Source organism: Sphaeramia orbicularis, chromosome 12 (genome assembly GCF_902148855.1).
Source record: "Sphaeramia orbicularis chromosome 12, fSphaOr1.1, whole genome shotgun sequence".
Classification (NCBI taxonomy): domain Eukaryota; kingdom Metazoa; phylum Chordata; class Actinopteri; order Kurtiformes; family Apogonidae; genus Sphaeramia; species Sphaeramia orbicularis.
The window spans coordinates 25079591-25099855 of record NC_043968.1 but is presented as its reverse complement, the minus strand read 5'-3'; the positions used below and the strand labels follow the sequence as shown (position 1 = coordinate 25099855).

Here is a 20265-nt window from a genome sequence, read left to right as displayed (position 1 = left end):
AGAAATCTTGTCAAGTGAAATTATATTTCTGCATGGGCAGATATTTCACTTGTTTTGAGTACCTTTTTCCTCAGATTGAGTATTTTTATCTTGTTTTTGGACACCCCTTTTTTGCACTGTAGACTCAATGTTAATGCAAATGGGTCAACCCTATTCTTAACATACTGGGGGCTTCTATTTGCATCTCAGTTCCACATTTACATTTAGGTTTCACACATATTTTTCTTGCACCACAAACCTTTATTTCTGGTGGAATTATATTTCCAGGCTGCTTGGCTGAAACTACCACCTCCTGTATAAAACAGGATAACCAGACCATCTGGCAGTACTGTTGTGTAATCCAATGTCACCAACAGATTTTCTTTCACCAGTAGATCTCAGTATATGTCGTAGTTCACTGGGGTCAAGTATTTTTCAGAGGTTTTGCCACTAAACCTCAAAATTAGCCTATGGAGCTAAAGTTCAACATCACACACAGAGCTGTATTCTACTATAAAACTCACTTTACATCTTAACCAAACACAAACAAGTGTTGCCATCATCCTGACCTAGTGAATCTCTTTGGCTCAACAGTTTGACCAGCAGCATAAGCCTGGTGTTTATAAAAGATAGATGCTGCTGCTGTCATTCATCCCTAAAGCAAAGCCTGGAGCTGTTTTCTTCACTGCTTTGCTCCTGCAGCCTGTTCCTGACAAACTGGGTGCTATCATTATCATTATCATCCAAACAGAGATGATGTATTTCCTGTAAGTTAAACAAAATACTGACTCATCTGGTTTTGCAACTGAACTGCCTTTTGCTCACATTAAATATTGCTTTACTATATAACTGCATTAGCAAAAACGTACATAATTGAATTCTGGATATTATCACCGTATCAATTCGGGAAATCCACCAGAAAACACGCTGAGCCAAACCAACTGTTGAAACACCATAACTGAAAAATGCTGTGTTTAACCCTCTCACCAGACCCTCTGTGTTCGACTAAAGAGCAATAATAAAACAGAAACAAACATACAAGTTCAGAGCAGGAGTCAAACTCCTCTTGAAAAATGTAAGCAGGAGCCATTATGAAGCGAGGCTGGATGTGAGTGAGAGAGCGAGTGGCCAGAAATGAAAGAGAGCAAAGCCAGCGGGGGACGACAGCCAGGTAACCTTACCCCCCTCAGACCCCCATCAGCGTCTGTAAGAGGGGGAGTGAAGAGAAAGGTGGCACTGCAAATTATGGAAACCTGAAACGATTCCCTTTCTCCTCTCTCGACTCCTACTCTCCTGAGATCTTTCACCCCCCCCCCCCCCCCCCCCCCCCACACACACACACACACACACACACACATATATTACTGTACCTTCTGCTGCCCGCTAGACACTGTTTCACTGACTGATTGACTGACTAGCTGAGTCACTTAACTGTCATTCTTACTCATCTTATATTTCATTATCTCCTCCCTCACTGTCCCCTGTCCCACACAGAGAAACAGATGAGCGCAGAGCCACAGAGATGCATCTTACAAACTTAAATTAAAAAACTTATATGTACGGCCTTCCATTAAGTTTAATTTGTCAACGCTGAATACCTAAATGAAGCCATTACCATGGACAACTTCACTGATTCTGACAGTGGTCATGTAAATGTGATGTTCTTTTTTTTTTTATAATTCAAGTTTTTATTAGAGTTTTCACTTGGATCATGACATTCATACAATGTTGCTTAATAATAACATTGAGGGCTTCTGTACATACATGAAAAGTATAAAATAAAAAACAAACAAACTACAAAGCGTGGAAGGTCTCAAGAAAAAAAAAGAAGAAAATTAAAGTAAAGTAAAAAGTAAAATAGATAAGTAATTAATTAATTAATTAAATACATGAGAGAGGTAGGTTCAACTATCATCCTGCTGACGGTCAGTCATAGTTATGTAAGACCAGAATGACTCCCAAACTGGTGTTGAGGTTCCATCCCTGTTATTGACCTTATGAAGCATACATTCATATGGAGCAGTCTTTATCACCCTGTTGACCCATTCTTTAAACTGTGGGGCTTTAGGTGTTTTCCAGTGCTTAAGAATAATCCTGACTGCTACTGAAACCCCAACCATGATAACAGAAAATTTTTCATTTGATACATTAGCTATCTGTCCTTTTTCACCCAGTAAAGACAGCCTTGGACAAAGTGGGACAGTTCTGTCCAACCAGTTATTTAGAGTATGAATTACAACTATCTAGAAACGTTTGATGATTGGACATTCCCACAGACAGCGGATCAGAGTACCATTATCATTTTGACATTTCCAACACAGTGAGTTATTCATCAGACCTAATCTGTGCAGTCTTACAGGTGTCCAATAATATCTTTGTAATATCTTACATTGTGTAAATTTGCCTTTACCTTCCTTTAAAAATTTACCACATTGTGAAATTATTTTCGTCCATTCCTCATTAATAAATGTGATGTTCTGAATGATCTCTAAGGTGATATTCACATTCAAAAAAATCAGTTTATCTATTATATAGATCATTAGATACATTTTTTGGGCTGATTTAAATAGAAGTAATACAGTGGGTGGGCATTTCAATTACTTTTTTAAGTAATATAATCAAGCCAATTTATTCCAAAATAATAAGATCATTTTCATTTTCATCATTATCATATTATCATCATTATCATCATAATCATCGACATCATTGTCATCATCATAATGACCCTCCAAGTAGAGGGCGAACACTTCAACAAGTTTTTCAGACTTTATTTAGCATATTTCTCAGAGAGAGTGTTAAATAAACATCCTTAAAAACAAGTCCTAAACAGATTTGACTTAAAATTTGCAAGTTGTTTTTTTTTTTTTTTCTGGGGAGGACATGTATTTTTAAGATGCAGCAAAGAAAAATATGCTGCATTTACTTCATACATTAAACTAAACTGAGTCGAAAACTTGAGAAAACACTGACAGTGCTGACAGTGTAGTAAAGTGGTGATGCACTCAGGTCCATTAATTGTCCTTAGGTCACTTAACACTTGTAAAGGAAAACAGGCTCACTGAGGTGCCCTGATGGCTCACCTGACAGAGCACATGGACCGTGGCCTCATCACAATGATCTCGGTTCAATTCCAAGCCCAATGCTTTGCTGCAGGTCTCCCTGTCTCTCCCCACTTCACACTCTTTTTTTAATAAAGGCAAAAATAGAGTTTAAAAGAAAAATGAGCATGTCCACCTGTTCACAAGATGTTGCACTCCATGCCATAAAGATTATTTCTGAATCTCTATAAAGTACAACATACCTCCTATCCTCACCTCTAGTAAAAATACAACATGTCGACTATGCTTATGATTTCAATTGATCGACTACTGAATATCCACGTAGATTCCCAAATAACACCAATATAACCATACAGTGGTTTAATAGTCACTGTCAAAACCATGTTAAAACCAGTTGTCAATCCCATCCCTCTCAGCACATTTCCACTCATTTGACTTAATTTCCTTGTTCCTTGATTTTCCTCAAAATGATTGTGTTATATTTCTGTGTTTCTTCCTCATCCGTTCTACACGTCTTTGATCCGCCTCCACCTTCCTCTCTTCTCTGCCTCCTCACCCGCCCTCTCTTTCCTTTCAATCGCTCCATCTAAAAGCAGAGGATATAAATACCTTTCAGCCTGGAGAAGGTTAATTAGTAGAGGCATTTTCAATTAGCTCTTTATCTCTGTGGGGGGGAACTAGGACGCAGCCAGGGGCGTCTTTGGACGGGTAGGGGGGCAGTGAGTAGGAGAGGATGATCAGTTGGGTGATGGGATATGGGATGATGGGGAGAGAGCAAAGCAGCAAGTGGAGAGATTTGAGATGAGATGATGAAAATAAGAGGAAGAGATGGGAGTCAGACAAATGGATCACATAGAGATAGATAAAGTAGAAGTGAAAATGAATAACATATAGACTGGTTATATAGTGATGCTTATCAGTGAAGGAGAGGAACTATTTGGGGGTGGGGGGGGTGACATTAAGACCCTCCCATAGTGGATGGAGGTGCAGTCAACATCCACCTGGATAAACTGACTGGTGACATGTGTGCAACTACCACCTGTTGCTGCATCAAAATCACTCATCATCCATTTCCAGCATTTTTTGTCAAAACAAGAGTTAAACAATAGTTCAGGAGTTGTCTGGAGTCAAACTCTGCCATAGGGAAATTATTAAGATAAAAATATAACTGAGGTCATGAATTCACACAGAAACGCTCTGCAAAGTGTTGATTTTAGTCCCACAATATCAGGATAATATCAGACTATCTGCTAATCAGACCGCAAACATCTGTGTTTTAGTGCTGAAAAGTGGGTTTTTTGATCATTTTTACTGTGACAAATGATAGAGGTGTGACAGAACTAAAATAGCAGAAAATCAGTTTGGCTGGTAGGATGATTTACAAACTACTTGAAATTGGCTTTGGTTTTGTTTGTGACAGCTGCATGATATCAGGCTTCAACTGGAGTTATGCAGGGTGACACAAAGAAACGGGAACTTTTTAACAATCCAATAAAACCAAGAGTGATGGAAGAAAAATATTTTATTCATAGTAATTGAAACCTTAAAACATGCCATTTAAGAAATGATGGAATTTTCATTTTTTTTAAAAAATTACTTCCTGTAGATGGCGTCCTCCTGTACGAATGCATTCTTGAAATCTGCTGTTGAGATTCCCCATTGACCGCTGCAACATCTCAGCTGGGATACTGTGAATTTCATCCTGAATTCTCTGTTTTAACTCATCCAGAGTTCTTGGTCGAGTCGTGTACACTTTACTCTTGAGATAGCCCCACAAGAAAAAATCACAAACGGACAAATCTGGCGATCTAGGGGGCCAGGGAACGTTACCGAATCTTGAGATCACACGGTTACCGAACAATTCTCGCACAGCCGCCAATGGTTACTAAAATGGGGGTGTGTTTACTTGCTCAAGGTCACTGTCTCGCAGTGCTGCCACTTGCTCATGTCTGCCAATACGCACTTCAAAAATTCCCGTTTTTTTGGGTCACCCTCTAATTAAAAAAAAAATGAAAATTCCATCATTGTTTCTTAAATGGCATGTTTTAAGGTTTCAATTACTATGAATAAAATATTTTTCTTCCATCACTCTTGGTTTTATTGGATTGTTAAAAAGTTCCCGTTTTTTTGTGTCACCCTGTATAATCCAATAAAAACTGTCACATTCACCTAGATCAGGGGTCTGCAACCTATGGCTTCGGGGCCACATATTGTTCTTTAGCATCTCTCTATGGCTCCTCTGGTCAAAAAACATAAGGAATATTTAGAAATGAACTGAATGAGTCATTACTTTTAAACACCGTTATAGGCCTAAAACTATTCTAACTTTGGCCATCTGCAGAAATGTGCAAGCTTTACACAGAATGAAATCATTTTTTGACAGCATAAAAACCAAAATGGATTATTTTCTTGCCAAATTCGATACAAGATGATCAATTTGCATTTGTTCGTAGTTTGTAAGTAAGCCGCTATACATAAAGTTGCACTTTTTCTACTTTACACAACGTAATTATGTTTTGGAAATTTATTTATTTTTTATTTTTATTTTTTATTTTATTTCGAACATGCAAAGAAAAATAAGACAAAACAAAGCAAATCAAGACATAAACAAAATAATATTCAAATGGACAGAATCTATCCTCAAGCACATACAAGTCTGAATATTGCATGGTCGAAAAGGAGTAGGAAGAAGTATAAACTTATTTAATCCTACCCCTCAGTGCTTTTACACCTTTATCATTAACTTAATACAACAATCAGCCTATAATATTTCCCTAATTTTAGCATCGAACCACAACAATCCACAATGCAGTAACTGAATTATACACAACAGTATGTTCATGTCAGTACAGTCATACAAACATACTCAACAAATCAAACATTCTCTTCAGTAATTACAGCAGATTTATCAGTACAACATAGTGTACAAATAGTGTCCATAATTAAAAAACTGTGGAAACCTTGAATGTTTTCTTTCTTGCAGTTTTATAATTTCATAAATGCACCAGATATTGCATTATTGTAATGGAAATACAAAGTTAAATAGCAAACTAATCACAAATAGGCTACAACAGAGCAGTTGCCTCATGGTAAAATGTAGATGGGTTTAAAAAAAATTATGGCTCCAGTCAGATTTCTTTCTTTTTCTCCAGACAAAAATGGCTCTTTAGGTTGTAAAGGTTGCCAACCCTTGACCTAGATGTTTAGGTTAGTTTAATTTTCAGCTCCAGAACCATGGTCAGCTCCATTATCTGTACGTTTTTACTAGTATTTGTCTGTTTGCACTCTGGAGTTTTGGACAGATCACTCTCATTTTTGTTAATTTTTGTGTGTGTGTGTGTGTGTGTGAGAGAGAGAGAGAGAGTTTCTGATGGTAAATGGACTGGACTTATATAGCGCATTTTATACACCTTCATGGTGCCCAAAGCGCTTTACAAAGCCTCACATTCACTCATTCACACACACACTTGCTGCCAGACCCTACTGGGAGAAATTTAGTTCAGTGTCTTGCCCAAGGACACTTCGACATGTGGACAGTCGGAGCCAGGATTTGAACCGCCGACCCTTCGGTCATTGGACAACTCTACCAACTGAGCCACAGCCACCCCAGTGATTAAATTTTGGTCTTTCAAGGTCAAAGGTTAATGTCGGAGAAAAATTCCTAAAATCCATGGTGCAAAATTTTAAGAAATCAAAACTCAATCAGAATAAACTTCTAGAATCACAAAAAGTTTGACAATGAAAGAGTCAAAGTCAATGTCAGAGTTGTTGATTTTGTAAAACTCAATATATCTTAAGATTTGGACCACAGATCTCATTCACATTTGATCTGATGCACACTATATGGACAAAAATATTGGGACACTTTGAATTCAGATGATTTGTAACTAACAAGGGTCTAGGCTACAAAACGCTGATGACGAACATTATAATATAGTTTCATACTGCAGAAAATGCCATTGCGATATACTTTTTTTTTCGTCTTTAGAGTTAATGTCACATACATTGTCATCTACAATGCCAACAAAAAGCTACAGTTTATTTTACACAACATAAACTAAAAAAAAAAATCACTTGTATTGTTTTAAATGTTCTATTTTCAGATTTTTGAATAATTGTCACGTTCTGACCATAAATAATCACTTTAAACCATAACTGCCTGGTTCGTTCAATCCTGATTCTGAAGGAAAAATCAGCGTTTAACCTTAAAAGAAATATTAATTTGACATTTAGTACAGCAATTACGGCAACTTATATGAACATTTGTACAGGAATGGGATGTCCTGTCGTTGTTGATCCCACTATTTCTCTCCATATATTGTCTCTTTAGAGCATTTCTGGACCATGAACTCAATTTGCACTCAGGGATGATTACTTTCTGCACTAATCACTGTTATTTAAGCCTTTAAAAATCCAGTGTCAGTCCACTTATGCTTTAGTGACTTGATTTACAGCTATTAAAAAAACATCAACCACTTACACTGACATTTAATTGAATCTCTACGTATTGAATTCTTCACAACATCTCCAAAAAGCCTTTCCTTCCAAGAAATTGAATTGAATTGAAAAAATCTTAAAGTCCCCGAAGGGCAATTTGATTTGCAACAGAAGTGTACATATCTCACATATCACCAAAACAATCAATCTCACATAGTACAAGAAATACAATAAATAAATAAATAAGTCGTCATAGTTAACAGTGCATTATTCCCAACAAGCTTGTCTACAGGCTATTTAAAAACTTAACAGCAGATGGGGCAAATGATTTGAGATGTGGGTTTGATTTGGCTCTACAGGGGAAAGTGTACCTTCTCTTAGATGGAAGAAGCTGAAACTCTGCATGAAGAGGATTGAGAGGGTTTGGCCTTTGCCCTCTGAGTGGAGTTGATACAAATGATCAAGATCATTCAAGCCAGTGCCAGCTGTTTTTTTGGCAGATTTTAACAAGAAGAACAACAAGAAGAAAGAAATGATCTCTTTCTTTTTGTTCACTGAGGAGACATATGTTGAACAGAGAGTGCTGCTCTTGTGTTGTCTCTCTATCAAAGGAAAGTCTTACCAACTCCTTAATCCTTTTCATTCTATTTCCCAAGCCCTCACGGACTGAACTCTGCCAAGGTCCCAGCTCTGCTTCTTCAATTAACATCTTGTTCTCATTTAATTAAAAGTGTTTTGTAAGAGGATGTCCCAAAGAGATCGAAGGTCAACTCAATAATCCTCAGACACAGTCAACAAGTTTGACATTTAGGAGTCTCTTTTTTCCACCATGCAATTAATCAAACAGGTTGACACAAGGTAGGGGATTTAATGTGGTACGGCCAAGAGTCTTTAAGAAAACAAACTCTAGGATGGAGCTGATTCAGAGTACTTTTTCGAAGACAACGCCACAATAATATTAATTAACACGTTGACAAATTCTCTTTGAGTGATGAACTGCTTTATCTTTTCTCTCATTTTCTTTGCCGTTCATTCATTCCCTTCTATAATACAGCCTTTGTCAAAGAAAAAAACATCTTCTTTTATGCAACACCAGGTCAAAACAGTGTATATTGACCTTGCAGATGAACAAAAATCCCTAAAAACCTAAAAACAGTGTTAAAAAAAACAAACATCTGGCACACATTTAATCCCCTAACAAGTCAACACAAAATCTGTCCTTGTGATTTAATTCAATTTATTCCCAGTTGAATATCTTGTTTCCATTGCATCATTTTTGTACCTAATATAGTTTACCTGAATTATTCACATGTATTGATAGGATTAGTGCATTAACAGTTATTAAATGTTTTAGATCAGTAGATGATTTTGGTTGGTGCTGGAAGTTTGGGTTAAACATGTCCAGGAAATGTTAAGTTTTTAACCTGTAAAGACCCAAACATCCACTGTCGACCAAAATCATCTATTGATCTAAACTGTTGATCCATTAATTCAATCAATACATGTAAATAATTTGTATAAAATACAGTTTGTCATCTTTTCATAGTCATCAGATATGACCCATTTGGATGTTCAGATGCTCTATAGTTACCGTGGAAATATCGTCATCTTCTACAACATTGATTCACCAGTGAAAACCCATGGAGTTGGATCAATGACAGTGGATGGACACACTTGTTTTTCTGTTCAGTTATTGAAATCATTGCTGAAAATAAATACTTTATCTTCAGTTTTCTGTTTTGATGTAATAATGTTTGACTACTCTGAGTCATGATCAGTCAATTAAACACAGGAAAATGCATGATTTGCACTGGGGAAAAAAATGCAAAATCCAGAGAATAATATGGTAATGAATGCTGATAAATCACTTAAGAAAGGTTAAATAGAGAGAAAAATTCATTTCGTAATGCCACAAAAGTCACACTGGGTCTTTATGGGTTGAAAGACACAAAAAACTAAATGTGGATGAGGTGTGGTTTGGAACAAATAAACCAGGCTGTGTTGTGTTGTGTTGTGTTGTCTGACGGCAGCAATGTGGGCTATGTTCCATGTGACTGTAATAAACAGAGAAGAAGTAAAGCATTGTATATCCGGGATGATACTGGGATCAGCTGATCAGTCTGGAGTTCCATGCTGCATTAATGTATTTATTCATTAATTTAGAACCTCCAAATGTCACATCTTACAGCAGCTACACATGACTGAACAAATGTTATACTGTCTGGAAATCATTTTGTTAGACAATCCATCACTGTATGTAAATGAGGGATATACAGTAACAATGCATGTTCTTCTTTCTACTGTCTATTCTCAGCAACAGATTCGATCGACTAATGAAACCATGAGATGAGATAAGGAGCTATCAGTCAGGCAACTAATCTCATCCTGGCTTAGGCTCCATTGCCACACTGTCAACAATCTGATTAATACTAGCCTACGGATCTAACAGACCGCCAGCTGGCTGCCAACCATCACACGCACATGTACATGCACATACACATACACAGTTGCATGTACAAGGAAAAGTATCACCCATACACCAATATACACCAAAACTAACACTGACCATGGGTACATTTGACCTGTGTGCACGTCCACATGAGTATAATGCCTTAAGAGTAGAGACATTCTAAAATGTAGTATTTTATATTAATCCCGGAAGACATAAACAACCACCAGCAACTGAATGAATCTGCTGATCTAAAACATTTAATAACCTTTGAAACTCTAATCCCATCAATAAATAATTCAAGAAAATGCAGTCTGTTGTCTTTTTAGTGACATCAGATATGACCCATTTGGACGTTCAGAGGCTCCACAGTGAACATAGAGATGCTGTCACTTTCAACACTGATTCACCAATAAAACCCATGTAGTTTGATAAATGACAGTGATTCTAGATGATTTTGTGTTCAGTTGATGATAAATTTTGCTGAAAAGTCTTTTCTTTTGCTTTCTTTCCCTGTTTTGAATTTACTCTGAGCTTTCATGAACATCTATATGGTCATGAAATTAAATGTAGGAGTGCTTTTCCTTGAAAAATTCAAAATGCAGAGGATAATATTATGAGAAATGATAATAAATCTTGCATGTTCCCCCCATGTTTGCATGCATTCTCTCTGGGTACTCCAGCTTCCTCCCACCATCCAAAAACATGCACTGATAGGTTAATTGGTCAACCTAAAAAACTGCTCATAGGTGTGAATGTGACAGTGATTGGTTTTTCGTCTCTATATGTCGGCCCTGCGATGAACTCGTCCAGGGTGTACCCCACCTTCACCCATAGGTAGCTGGGATAGACTCCAGCACCCCCCACAACCCTAGTGAGGATAAAGCAGGTTCAGAAGAAGAATGATAATAAATCTCAGGGGAAAGGTCTTGTAGGGCCTGTATCTTTTCCATATTCCGATTTTTTTCAGATTCAGATTCAAGTTTATTTGTCATTTCAGCATATAAAAATACACAGAAACGAAATATTGTACTCAGGTCCCCGACTGTCAGTAGCATTTAGTAAAAATAGTATAAACTACTGATAAAATAATAAAAATAATAAAATACTGATATAAAAAAATAGCAATAACAATAACACCCCCCCTAAAAATTACTTATAAATAACTAAAAAAAAGTTTTATTTATAAAGTGCACAGCAGTAAAGTACCAATTTAAAAGTGCATTCTGGGCTCAAAGTTCAGCAGGAGTTCATCATTCTAACTGCCTCTGGATAAAAACTGTTTTGGAGTCTGGTGGTCCGGGCTTGGATGTGCCGTAGTCTCCTGCCTGATGGGAGAAGGATAAAAAATCCATGTGCAGGGTGGATGGTATCATATTCGAAATAAATCAATTTTTAAAAAAAAAAAAGGTTAGATCTAGAGAAAAATTAATTATGAAGTGGCTACAGAAGAATCTTTCGATCCTTAAGGGTTAAGGATGCAACAATTCATAAAATGTACAGACCGTTATTTGCAGCCTCCAACAGCTGAAATGAGCAGCACTTTATTTTGCCAAGCACTTCTTCTTGGTGTGGGAGCCAGTGTACAACAGTAGGAAAACTTGAAACAAGTCAAGGCCCACAACAAGAACACAGAGCACAGGATGTGTGAGCTGCCAAGCGCCTACTGCATTACAACCAGTACTTATACACAAGCACTGGTTGCTATGTAACACATAATCACAACAAAGCGATTCTTACATGTCAAAACAAAATTACCCGTTTTAGTCTAAATTAGCAAATCGATACAAAGAGGTCAGAGCAGCAGCTGTGTTGGCCACAGTGACTAGAATTAAAGTGTGCCAGCTCCCATTAAAACACCAGGCCTTCCAGTAGAGTCATACATGGAAGCCACAAAAGAACAGAAAAATCACACATAAAAATATATACTTCATGATAACCGACTCAACACTCTGGTTGTAGAAAATCACTTAATAGCTCTTCTGATGATGAATATTTTCAACTGTCACCAAAAATCAATCATTAAAGATAATAAACACCACTGGCAGCTGTTGGGTAAAGATTCCCTTTGTCTTTGTGGCTGAAAGAACAGCCCTGAATGACTCACCAGGCGCAGATTTATGGTCCAACTTGCAAGAAGTTGTGCAGTTTTGTTGCCCTTGGATACAAGCTGAGCTGATGTAGAAATCAGCTGATCTTTAAATACCACCTTATGAGGCTTAATGTGAATAATTTATCAAGTCTCAATTGACTTCTGTTGATTCCTTTTTTTTGTTTTTAAAAATGATGCTGCTGTGACTCTTGGCGGCTTCAACTTTTGGTGTCATATAGAATAAAACTGCTGATTTTATACTGACACTTTTCATTTTTATTTGGCAAATGGGACTGATGTTGGATATGCTGTTTGCCTGCATATACATTTATTCATATGACTTCACATTATACGTGCCCGTATTGGTCTTTTCGCTGCTGGTTGAGATACAGAAGAAATGTTGCACCTGTGTCTTTTGAGCAGGAGCGTCTTTGACGTTACATACTGATCATTCACATCAACCTGCTGTTCTGGTTTGTGAATCTGTCTGTCAGAAATGTTATTTGCTTTGGTGACTAAGCACAGCAAAACAGCAGGAGACTTAAACCACATGCAGGATCGAGGAGGTACTTCTGATGCTTTAGTGGGCACATTCACAAGGAAAGCCTACCGTATAAAAGATATAAGGGATCATTCACCAACAAAACAATACAACATTTTCCCTACCTCTTTCCTCTATAATCTGAGCCAGATTCCTATGTAAGCACTAAACCTAAGTAGCTCATGAGAGTTATATCAGATGTGTCAGATTTTAGCATAAAAACTCCTTATCATCTGCATCCAGGCAAGTGTTGTTGGCTGATGCCTGACATTCTCATGCTGATTAATCTTACAAGTGTTGTGATTGCAATTATTAGTCATACGCATTCATTTTGATTTGAGGAGAATATAAAACAGCCAAATTCCAAATGCAAGACATCACCGTAATGAATGTTCTAAAATATGTTTTTCATCACTGGCAATTGACAAACAAACTGATTTGGCATCAGTGCTACACTATTAATGTAATCACTGATCACAGAGTAACACAACAAATCTATATCAGCATTTTTATAATACACCAAACACTCACATAAAACAAGGGACCATCATATCACAAGCATCACATTTTCCATAAAAACTGCAATGTCATTTTTTTAACCAGATTGGGCAATAAGTCTGTTCATATCCTCTGTAATAAAATTTAGTGGGTGTGTCTTTCCAGCCAACCAGATATGTGGACTTTTTTATTTGGAGCATCTCTATGAGAGAGGATCTTTGTCTATAATGAAGCTGATCTAAAACAAGGTTTGCAAGTCCTAACATGTAGCTGCAAATGGCATGAATAGAACATCAAAAGAACCCTCAAAAATAATATATATATATGAGCATATTCACTCACCTAAATCAGAAATTGATACATTTGGGCAAAAAAAAGGTCTAATTCACATTATCTGGACCGAATATGCAGTTTACATGACACTAGAATATTGTGATATTCAGAACAACAACTTTAACTGTACAGCTATGGAAGATCCTAACAAGCAACCACATTACATTCTCATCTTCATCTCGAGCTGAGAATGAGGTTATTAAAATTTGTCAGCTGGCTTGAAATAAAATTGATGAAAGTACTTATTTGTGTTCTCTGGATGTATACACAGGCAGCTGTTTACTCCACATTCACCACATGAACACTGTAAGGCTGTAAACCAAGACGACTTTTGCAAAGAAAAGCTAGTTATGACAGTGGCTTGTGAGCAGACATGGAGCTAAGTACCTAAGAATAGGACAGGGACTTGAATCCTAGGAAGTTTTAACAAATAAAGTAAAGCGTGTAGCATTTCTTGGTTGTGTTTATGAATAAAACTTCTTAAACTTAGCTCTTCATCTCAACTCAGTGAATGAGAGAGTGAGGGTGGTGGTCAAATGAGCAATGGAGGAAATAATAAGATCAAGAGGTGCAGTGAGAAAAAGCTGTGGAAGAGAAAAATAAAACACTATTTATGTATTCAGCCTCGCAAAACTCTACTGTATTGTGTGTGTTACCAACAGGTCTGTTAGAGGTGATCAGGTGTACGATCTGTGTGTGCTTTGGCCCAGAGTTTTGTCTGTCAGACAGACTGTGTAGTAAGTGAGAAGAGTAGACAGAGGAGGAACACTGCAAAAATCTAAAACTTACAAAGTGTATTTTTCTCATTTCTAGTCAAAATATCTCATCACATTTAAAATAAGACATGGTCACCTAAAGAGTAACTTTTCAGTGAGATATAAGAACTTTTTTTAGACAAAAGATCTTGAAAATCTTATTTCAAGAAATCTTACCAAGATAATTTTCACTTGTTCCATTGGCAGATTTTTTTTGCTTAATTCAAGATTTTTTTGCTCAGTTCAAGCAAAAAAAATCTGCCAATGGAACAAGTGAAAATTATCTTGGTAAGATTTCTTGAAATAAGATTTTCAAGATCTATTGTCTAAAAATAAGTTCTTACATCTCACTGAAAAGTTACTCTTTAGGTGATTATGTCTTATTTTAAGTGTGATGAGATATTTTGAGTAGAAATGAGGAAAATACACTTAGATTTTTTTCCAGTGAAGTCATAACTGGAGTCACTTAATTTTTTCACATTGTTCCAACAGTACATGCTGACCTGAGGCTGTTATATCCTGGGGATACAAACTAACTGCCTCTTGGACAACACCCACAAATGTCCTGAACACAGCAAAAAAGAGAGAAATAGAAAACACAGGCAGATGGGCAGGGTGTCTGTGGGTAAACAGATCACCCCTCACTGCCATAGGATCAGAAATGATGATTGGGAAAGTTTATTATTGTCTATATTGTGTTTTTGAGGAAAATAGTACACACTTTAACTTTAACACAAATCATGAACTGACATTTTACATAGATGTCACTAGGCTGGAGTGTCTAGATCACAGGTGTCAAACATGTGGCCCGGGGGCCAAATGGGTCCAGTCCTTAGGATGAATTTGTGAAATGCAAAAATTACACTAAGATATTAACAATCCTTTTAGTTCAGGTTCCACATCTAGACCACTTCAATCTCAAGTGGGCAGGATTCAGTAAAATACTATTATAACTAGAAAAGCACTCGGAGAGCGCAGACCTCCGCCAAGGCTGATCAGTGGCCCCCCCTGTGGGTCCCCCCACGCCAAGGAGGTTATGTTTTTGCCAGGGTTTGTTTGGTTGTTTGTTTGTTTGTCTGTCTGTTTGTCTGTCCGTTACTGTGCAACATAACTCAAAAAGTTATGGACAGATTTTGATGAAATTTTCAGGGTTTGTTGGAAATGGGCCCCCCCGTGGGCCCCCCCACCCCCGATCACCACCAAAATTTAATCATTTCTTCCTTATCCCATATCCAACAAACCCTGAAAATTTCATCCAAATCTGTCCATAACTTTTTGAGTTATGTTGCACACTAACGGACAGACAAACAAACAAACAGACAAACAAACAAACCCTGGCAAAAACATAACCTCCTTGGCGGAGGTAATAACATAGAAATAATGACAACTCCAATTGTTTCTCTTTGTAAATGTAAATATTTTCATCTATTTACACTAAAACAAAGTATAATTTCGCAGAAAATGTGAATCACCTGAACAACTAGAAGCACTCGGAGAGCGCAGACCTCCGCCAAGGCTGATCAGTGGGCCCCCCCGTGGGCCCCCCCACCCCCGATCACCACCAAAATTTAATCATTTCTTCCTTATCCCATTTCCAACAAACCCTGAAAATTTCATCCAAATCCATCCATAACTTTTTGAGTTATGTTGCACACTAACGATCAGTGGCCCCCTCCGTGGGCTCCCCCACCCCCGATCACCACCAAAATTTAATCATTTCTTCCTTATCCCATTTCCAACAAACCCTGAAAATTTCATCCAAATCTGTCCATAACTTTTTGAGTTATGTTGCACACTAACGGACAGACAAACAGACAGACAAACAGACAGACAAACAAACAAACAAACAAACAAACAAACAAACAAACAAACCCTGGCAAAAACATAACCTCCTTGGCGGAGGTAACAAACTAGAAGCACTCGGAGAGCGCAGACCTCCGCCAAGGCTGATCAGTGGCCCCCCCCCGTGGGCCCCCCCACGCCAAGGAGGTTATGTTTTTTCCAGGGTTTGTTTGTTTGTCTGTCTGTCTGTTTGTCTGTCCGTTACTGTGCAACATAACTCAAAAAGTTATGGACAGATTTTGATGAAATTTTCAGGGTTTGTTGGAAATGGGCCCCCCCGTGGGCCCCCCCACCCCCAATCACCACCAAAATTTAATCATTTCTTCCTTATCCCATTTCCAACAAACCCAGAAAATTTCATCCAAAACTGTCCATAACTTTTTGAGTTATGTTGCACACTAACGGACAGACAAACAGACAGACAGACAAACAAACAAACAAACAAACCCTGGCAAAAACATAATCTCCTTGGCGGAGGTAAATATGAACAACCTGAAATGTCTTAAGAGAAGTAAGTACAATTTTAACAATATTCTGCCTGCTACTCAGTGTTTTGTGTATTTGTAGATCCACTGTGATCTGTAAACTATAATGTACATGTGTAAATGATAAACTGAGGCAGAATATTATTAAAATTACACTTATTTTTTCAGTTTGTTCATGTTATTCACATCTTTTGAAAGGATAGTTTGTAGATGTAAGCCTTTTCATAATGTAAATTTACTTTTTTTCGCTCTAAAACAGAGAAAAATTTGGAGTTGACATTATTTATATATTATTATCTTATTATTTTACCGGTTCAGCTCACTGCAGATCAAATTTAGCTGAATATGGCCCTGAACTAAAATGAATTTGACACCCCTGGTCTAGATGAAACAGAAGGATGAGGACATATGGATGGGTGGAGCAGAACCACACACTCACCTCTCGGTCTCTCTCTATCTCCAAGCCGGCCTCCACCAGGCTGGCCTCAAACTCCAGTCTGATCAGATGCATTTCATGGTCCCCTGGCTCCACTGTTTCATGTCCCTCTCCATCTCCAAGCTCCATGAACACCTCACCGACACTCGCAGACGGCTCCTCTGGGACGCCCCTTCCTGCAGCTGGAGCTGCAGCTGCATCTCTGCCGGCTGGTGGGGGAAAGTTACCGTTGGACACGACGGATAACTGATCCTGTAAACCAGAGCTGCCGGGAGGAGAACGTATGGAGCTGTGCCTCCGCTGATGGAAGACCAGAACATAATCAACTTTCCGTCGGCCGTCAGAGAAGCAAAGGCCTCCTCCTCCACTGCAATGGGGGCTTGAAGGTGAACTGACAACCTGTAGGAAGCAGAGAAGCAGGTGTGAACATCAAACTTAGAAACAAATGGTAGACAATGTATGCAGAAGTCGGTACATATTACATATGCCCTACTGCATCCCTACTGCATGCCCTACCCTACTGCATCCTTGCAGACTAGAACTACATCTGCAAATGGACGTCCATCAGTCCTGGTGCATCTCTAGCCTGTCCGTCCATGGGAGTGGATCTCTCCTTCACTGTGGTTCTCCCTGAGGTTTCTCCCTTTTCCCACTGGGTTTTGAGTTTTTCCTTGCCGAGAAGGAGGGTCTAAGGACAGGGGATGCCCAGGACGCTACTCATCTTCTTGCTGTTTATTTGACTGTTGTTTACATCCAACTGACTCTGTAAAGCCCTTTGAGATAACCTTGTTGTGATATTGGGCTATACAAATAAAATTGAATTGAATTGAATTGAATTACATACCTGCTGCATTACATAAATCAACATGTCCTTATGTGTAACTCATAAAACTACTTTAATGATCACCACTATGAGTTCAAAGCAGAAGTAACCTCAAGTGTCGTGGACATAGAAGGAGGGTTAATGTGCGGTGTATTTCTTTATGTCTCACAAAAGAAGCCATAACTGATCCAATCATCTCCATCACACATGTATTTGTTTAAAGAAATTCCAAGGCTGACAAAAATCTATTTCACAAAGGCAGAAGACTGTCTACATGAAGTATCAGCAGTAAAACCTCTACTGCAGTGTCAGCATGCAGAAGCAATGTTTGGCAGGTTCTCAAAAACAATGAAGTGAAAATCTTCAGTAACAGAGTGGGCAGTCAGCTGACCTTTGGCAGTTTTAGTCTTTATTTAGACAGATAGAAAGTAGAGAGGGAGACTAAACACGAGAGGTAAAGCTCAATAGGCTCTGGATACAATACATTCACTTCCTGAGAGGAGTTCTCGAAAATCAGCAGGACATATTTCAACAATAGAATAGAATAGTCTTTATTGTCATTGTAACATGAAACATGTACAACGAAATTAAAAAGTGTCCACCAGTCAGTGCATAATAAAAACAACTATAACACAGACACAAACATCACAATAATAAATAAATAATTATAAAAAAAAAATAAAAACAAACAAACACTCATAGCCATTCATTCAATCATTGAATCATTGCACGATCTCCATTACTGTACATATGTGTTATGTTACAGACTGCTTTTTGTGGCACTGAGGGTGGTTATTGCTGTTGGGTAAAAACTGTTTTTGAGTCTGTTTGTTCGTAATCTGATTGTCCTGTATTGTCTGCCTGATGGCTGCAATTGGAATATGGAAAGTCCAGGGTGAGAGGTGTCCAAATACTGTTGTGCAGCTTTGATATTCTATCAGTTTTCTACTTGTTTTATGTCCAAATCTGGAACAACTCAAGAAATATTGACTAAATAAACTACCAGAGAGTTTTTCTGAGTGGGACATAATTGAATTGTGCAATTTGCCTGTAAATTTTCATTAAAAAGTAATTTAGTGAGATTTTCAGGGTTAGAGTTAAAAACATTAAGATTATCAATGAGAAAACATCAACCACCAGAGCTAAAGATACCACAAAACACTGATTTTATACAGATGTAGTGCTAAGGCTAGTAATTCTTGTTTTAGTCCCATCTCTGTTATATGTTCTTATGTCTATATGACATTGAGATCCATCGAGATGATCACTTGTTTAATTTGTATTTTTTCATTTTTCTTTTCTTTTTCTTTTCTTTTCTTTTCATGAGTTGATGGTGGAACCTGAATTCTCCTCCTGGGGATGAATACATTTCTGCATCTGAGAAAGCTGCATTTTGATTTCCCCATAGACAAGATCTATTGCTGTTCGAGTCCAGTGCAGTTGGATATAATCACTGATCACATCACAAGGAGCCTATACAGAGCATATGTGGACTATTCATTCTCTCAGTCTATTATTATTATTAATAGTAGTAGTAGTTGTATTGTTTGTGCATAAGTACTTACAAAAAACTAAGCCTCCATAAGAAGTCAGCTGTTAAAGCGAGAGATAGTTATGTTGTGGCATTAATGTTGGCTCTTGCAAAGACCTTTATAAAAATATTAAAATGTTCATTTATTTGTGTTTAAAAAAAATTCAGCCCAAAGAGGAATGACATATATTTAATACCATGCAACAAAAAAGATTAAAAAAATAAATAATAATAATTACACAGTATGGTTTCTGAATGTTGTGTTAATGTAGTGTTGGGAAGTGGGGACTATATTACAGTATTACAATATAAGAAAATAAAACAGCCTGTGTGACGTGAAACATACCTTAGATACATAAAAGATGTCGATTAAAGCTAGAGTTCTTGATACTATTTTAGCATCATTGGGCAAATCTTCAATACTTAAGTGAGAAAAGAAACTACACTTCTGCATCTCCTGTTTGCTTTTTCAGGCTGTAAAAACTCCACTCTTTGCTGCGTGGATTTTGTCTAATCACAGGTTTTCAGACAGTTAAATGGATGATTAAGAGCTGTAATTATCAATCGTTGATCTGATTCTGTCAGATCTGCCCTGAACGTGACTCTACTGCCCTACTTCATGTAACAACGTGGAAGCTCCGAAAAGGGGCTCCACTTTTCCTTGAATGAAACATGAAAACATATGAGGTTCATTTGTAGTTTGTATGTGTTTTTGTTTTGTTTTTTGGACTGAGAGGAGAGAGCTGCAGAAGAAAAGTGTGTATTTCATATTCTGGTGTGTTTTTTTTCCCTCTAATTTTTTTGCAGGTTTAATTGTTTTTAATGAAACTTTACTGTTCCTTTATTACTGAGTTACTGATAACAGCTCTGGGGATGATAGTGTTAAAGAAAAGCTAAGAGTAGTTTTCATTTTCATATTAGAAGTAAATGAGTTGAAAACTAAATCCATAGTCAAACCATCAGACATGCGATCTGAAGTATTTGTTGCACATGACACATATTGAT

General features: G+C 37.6%; 1 protein-coding gene across 2 annotated transcripts in view; it reads right to left on the bottom strand.

Annotated features, from left to right (window-relative positions):
• The window catches only part of ano2b (anoctamin 2b), a 101089-nt gene that overhangs the window by 69804 nt on the left and 11020 nt on the right, over positions 1–20265 (bottom strand). For both annotated transcript variants that reach the window (XM_030150482.1, XM_030150483.1), the window contains exon 4: positions 16910–17305. In XM_030150482.1, coding sequence (XP_030006342.1) covers positions 16910–17305 — 396 coding nt within the window. The remainder of the gene's footprint in view (positions 1–16909; positions 17306–20265) is intronic.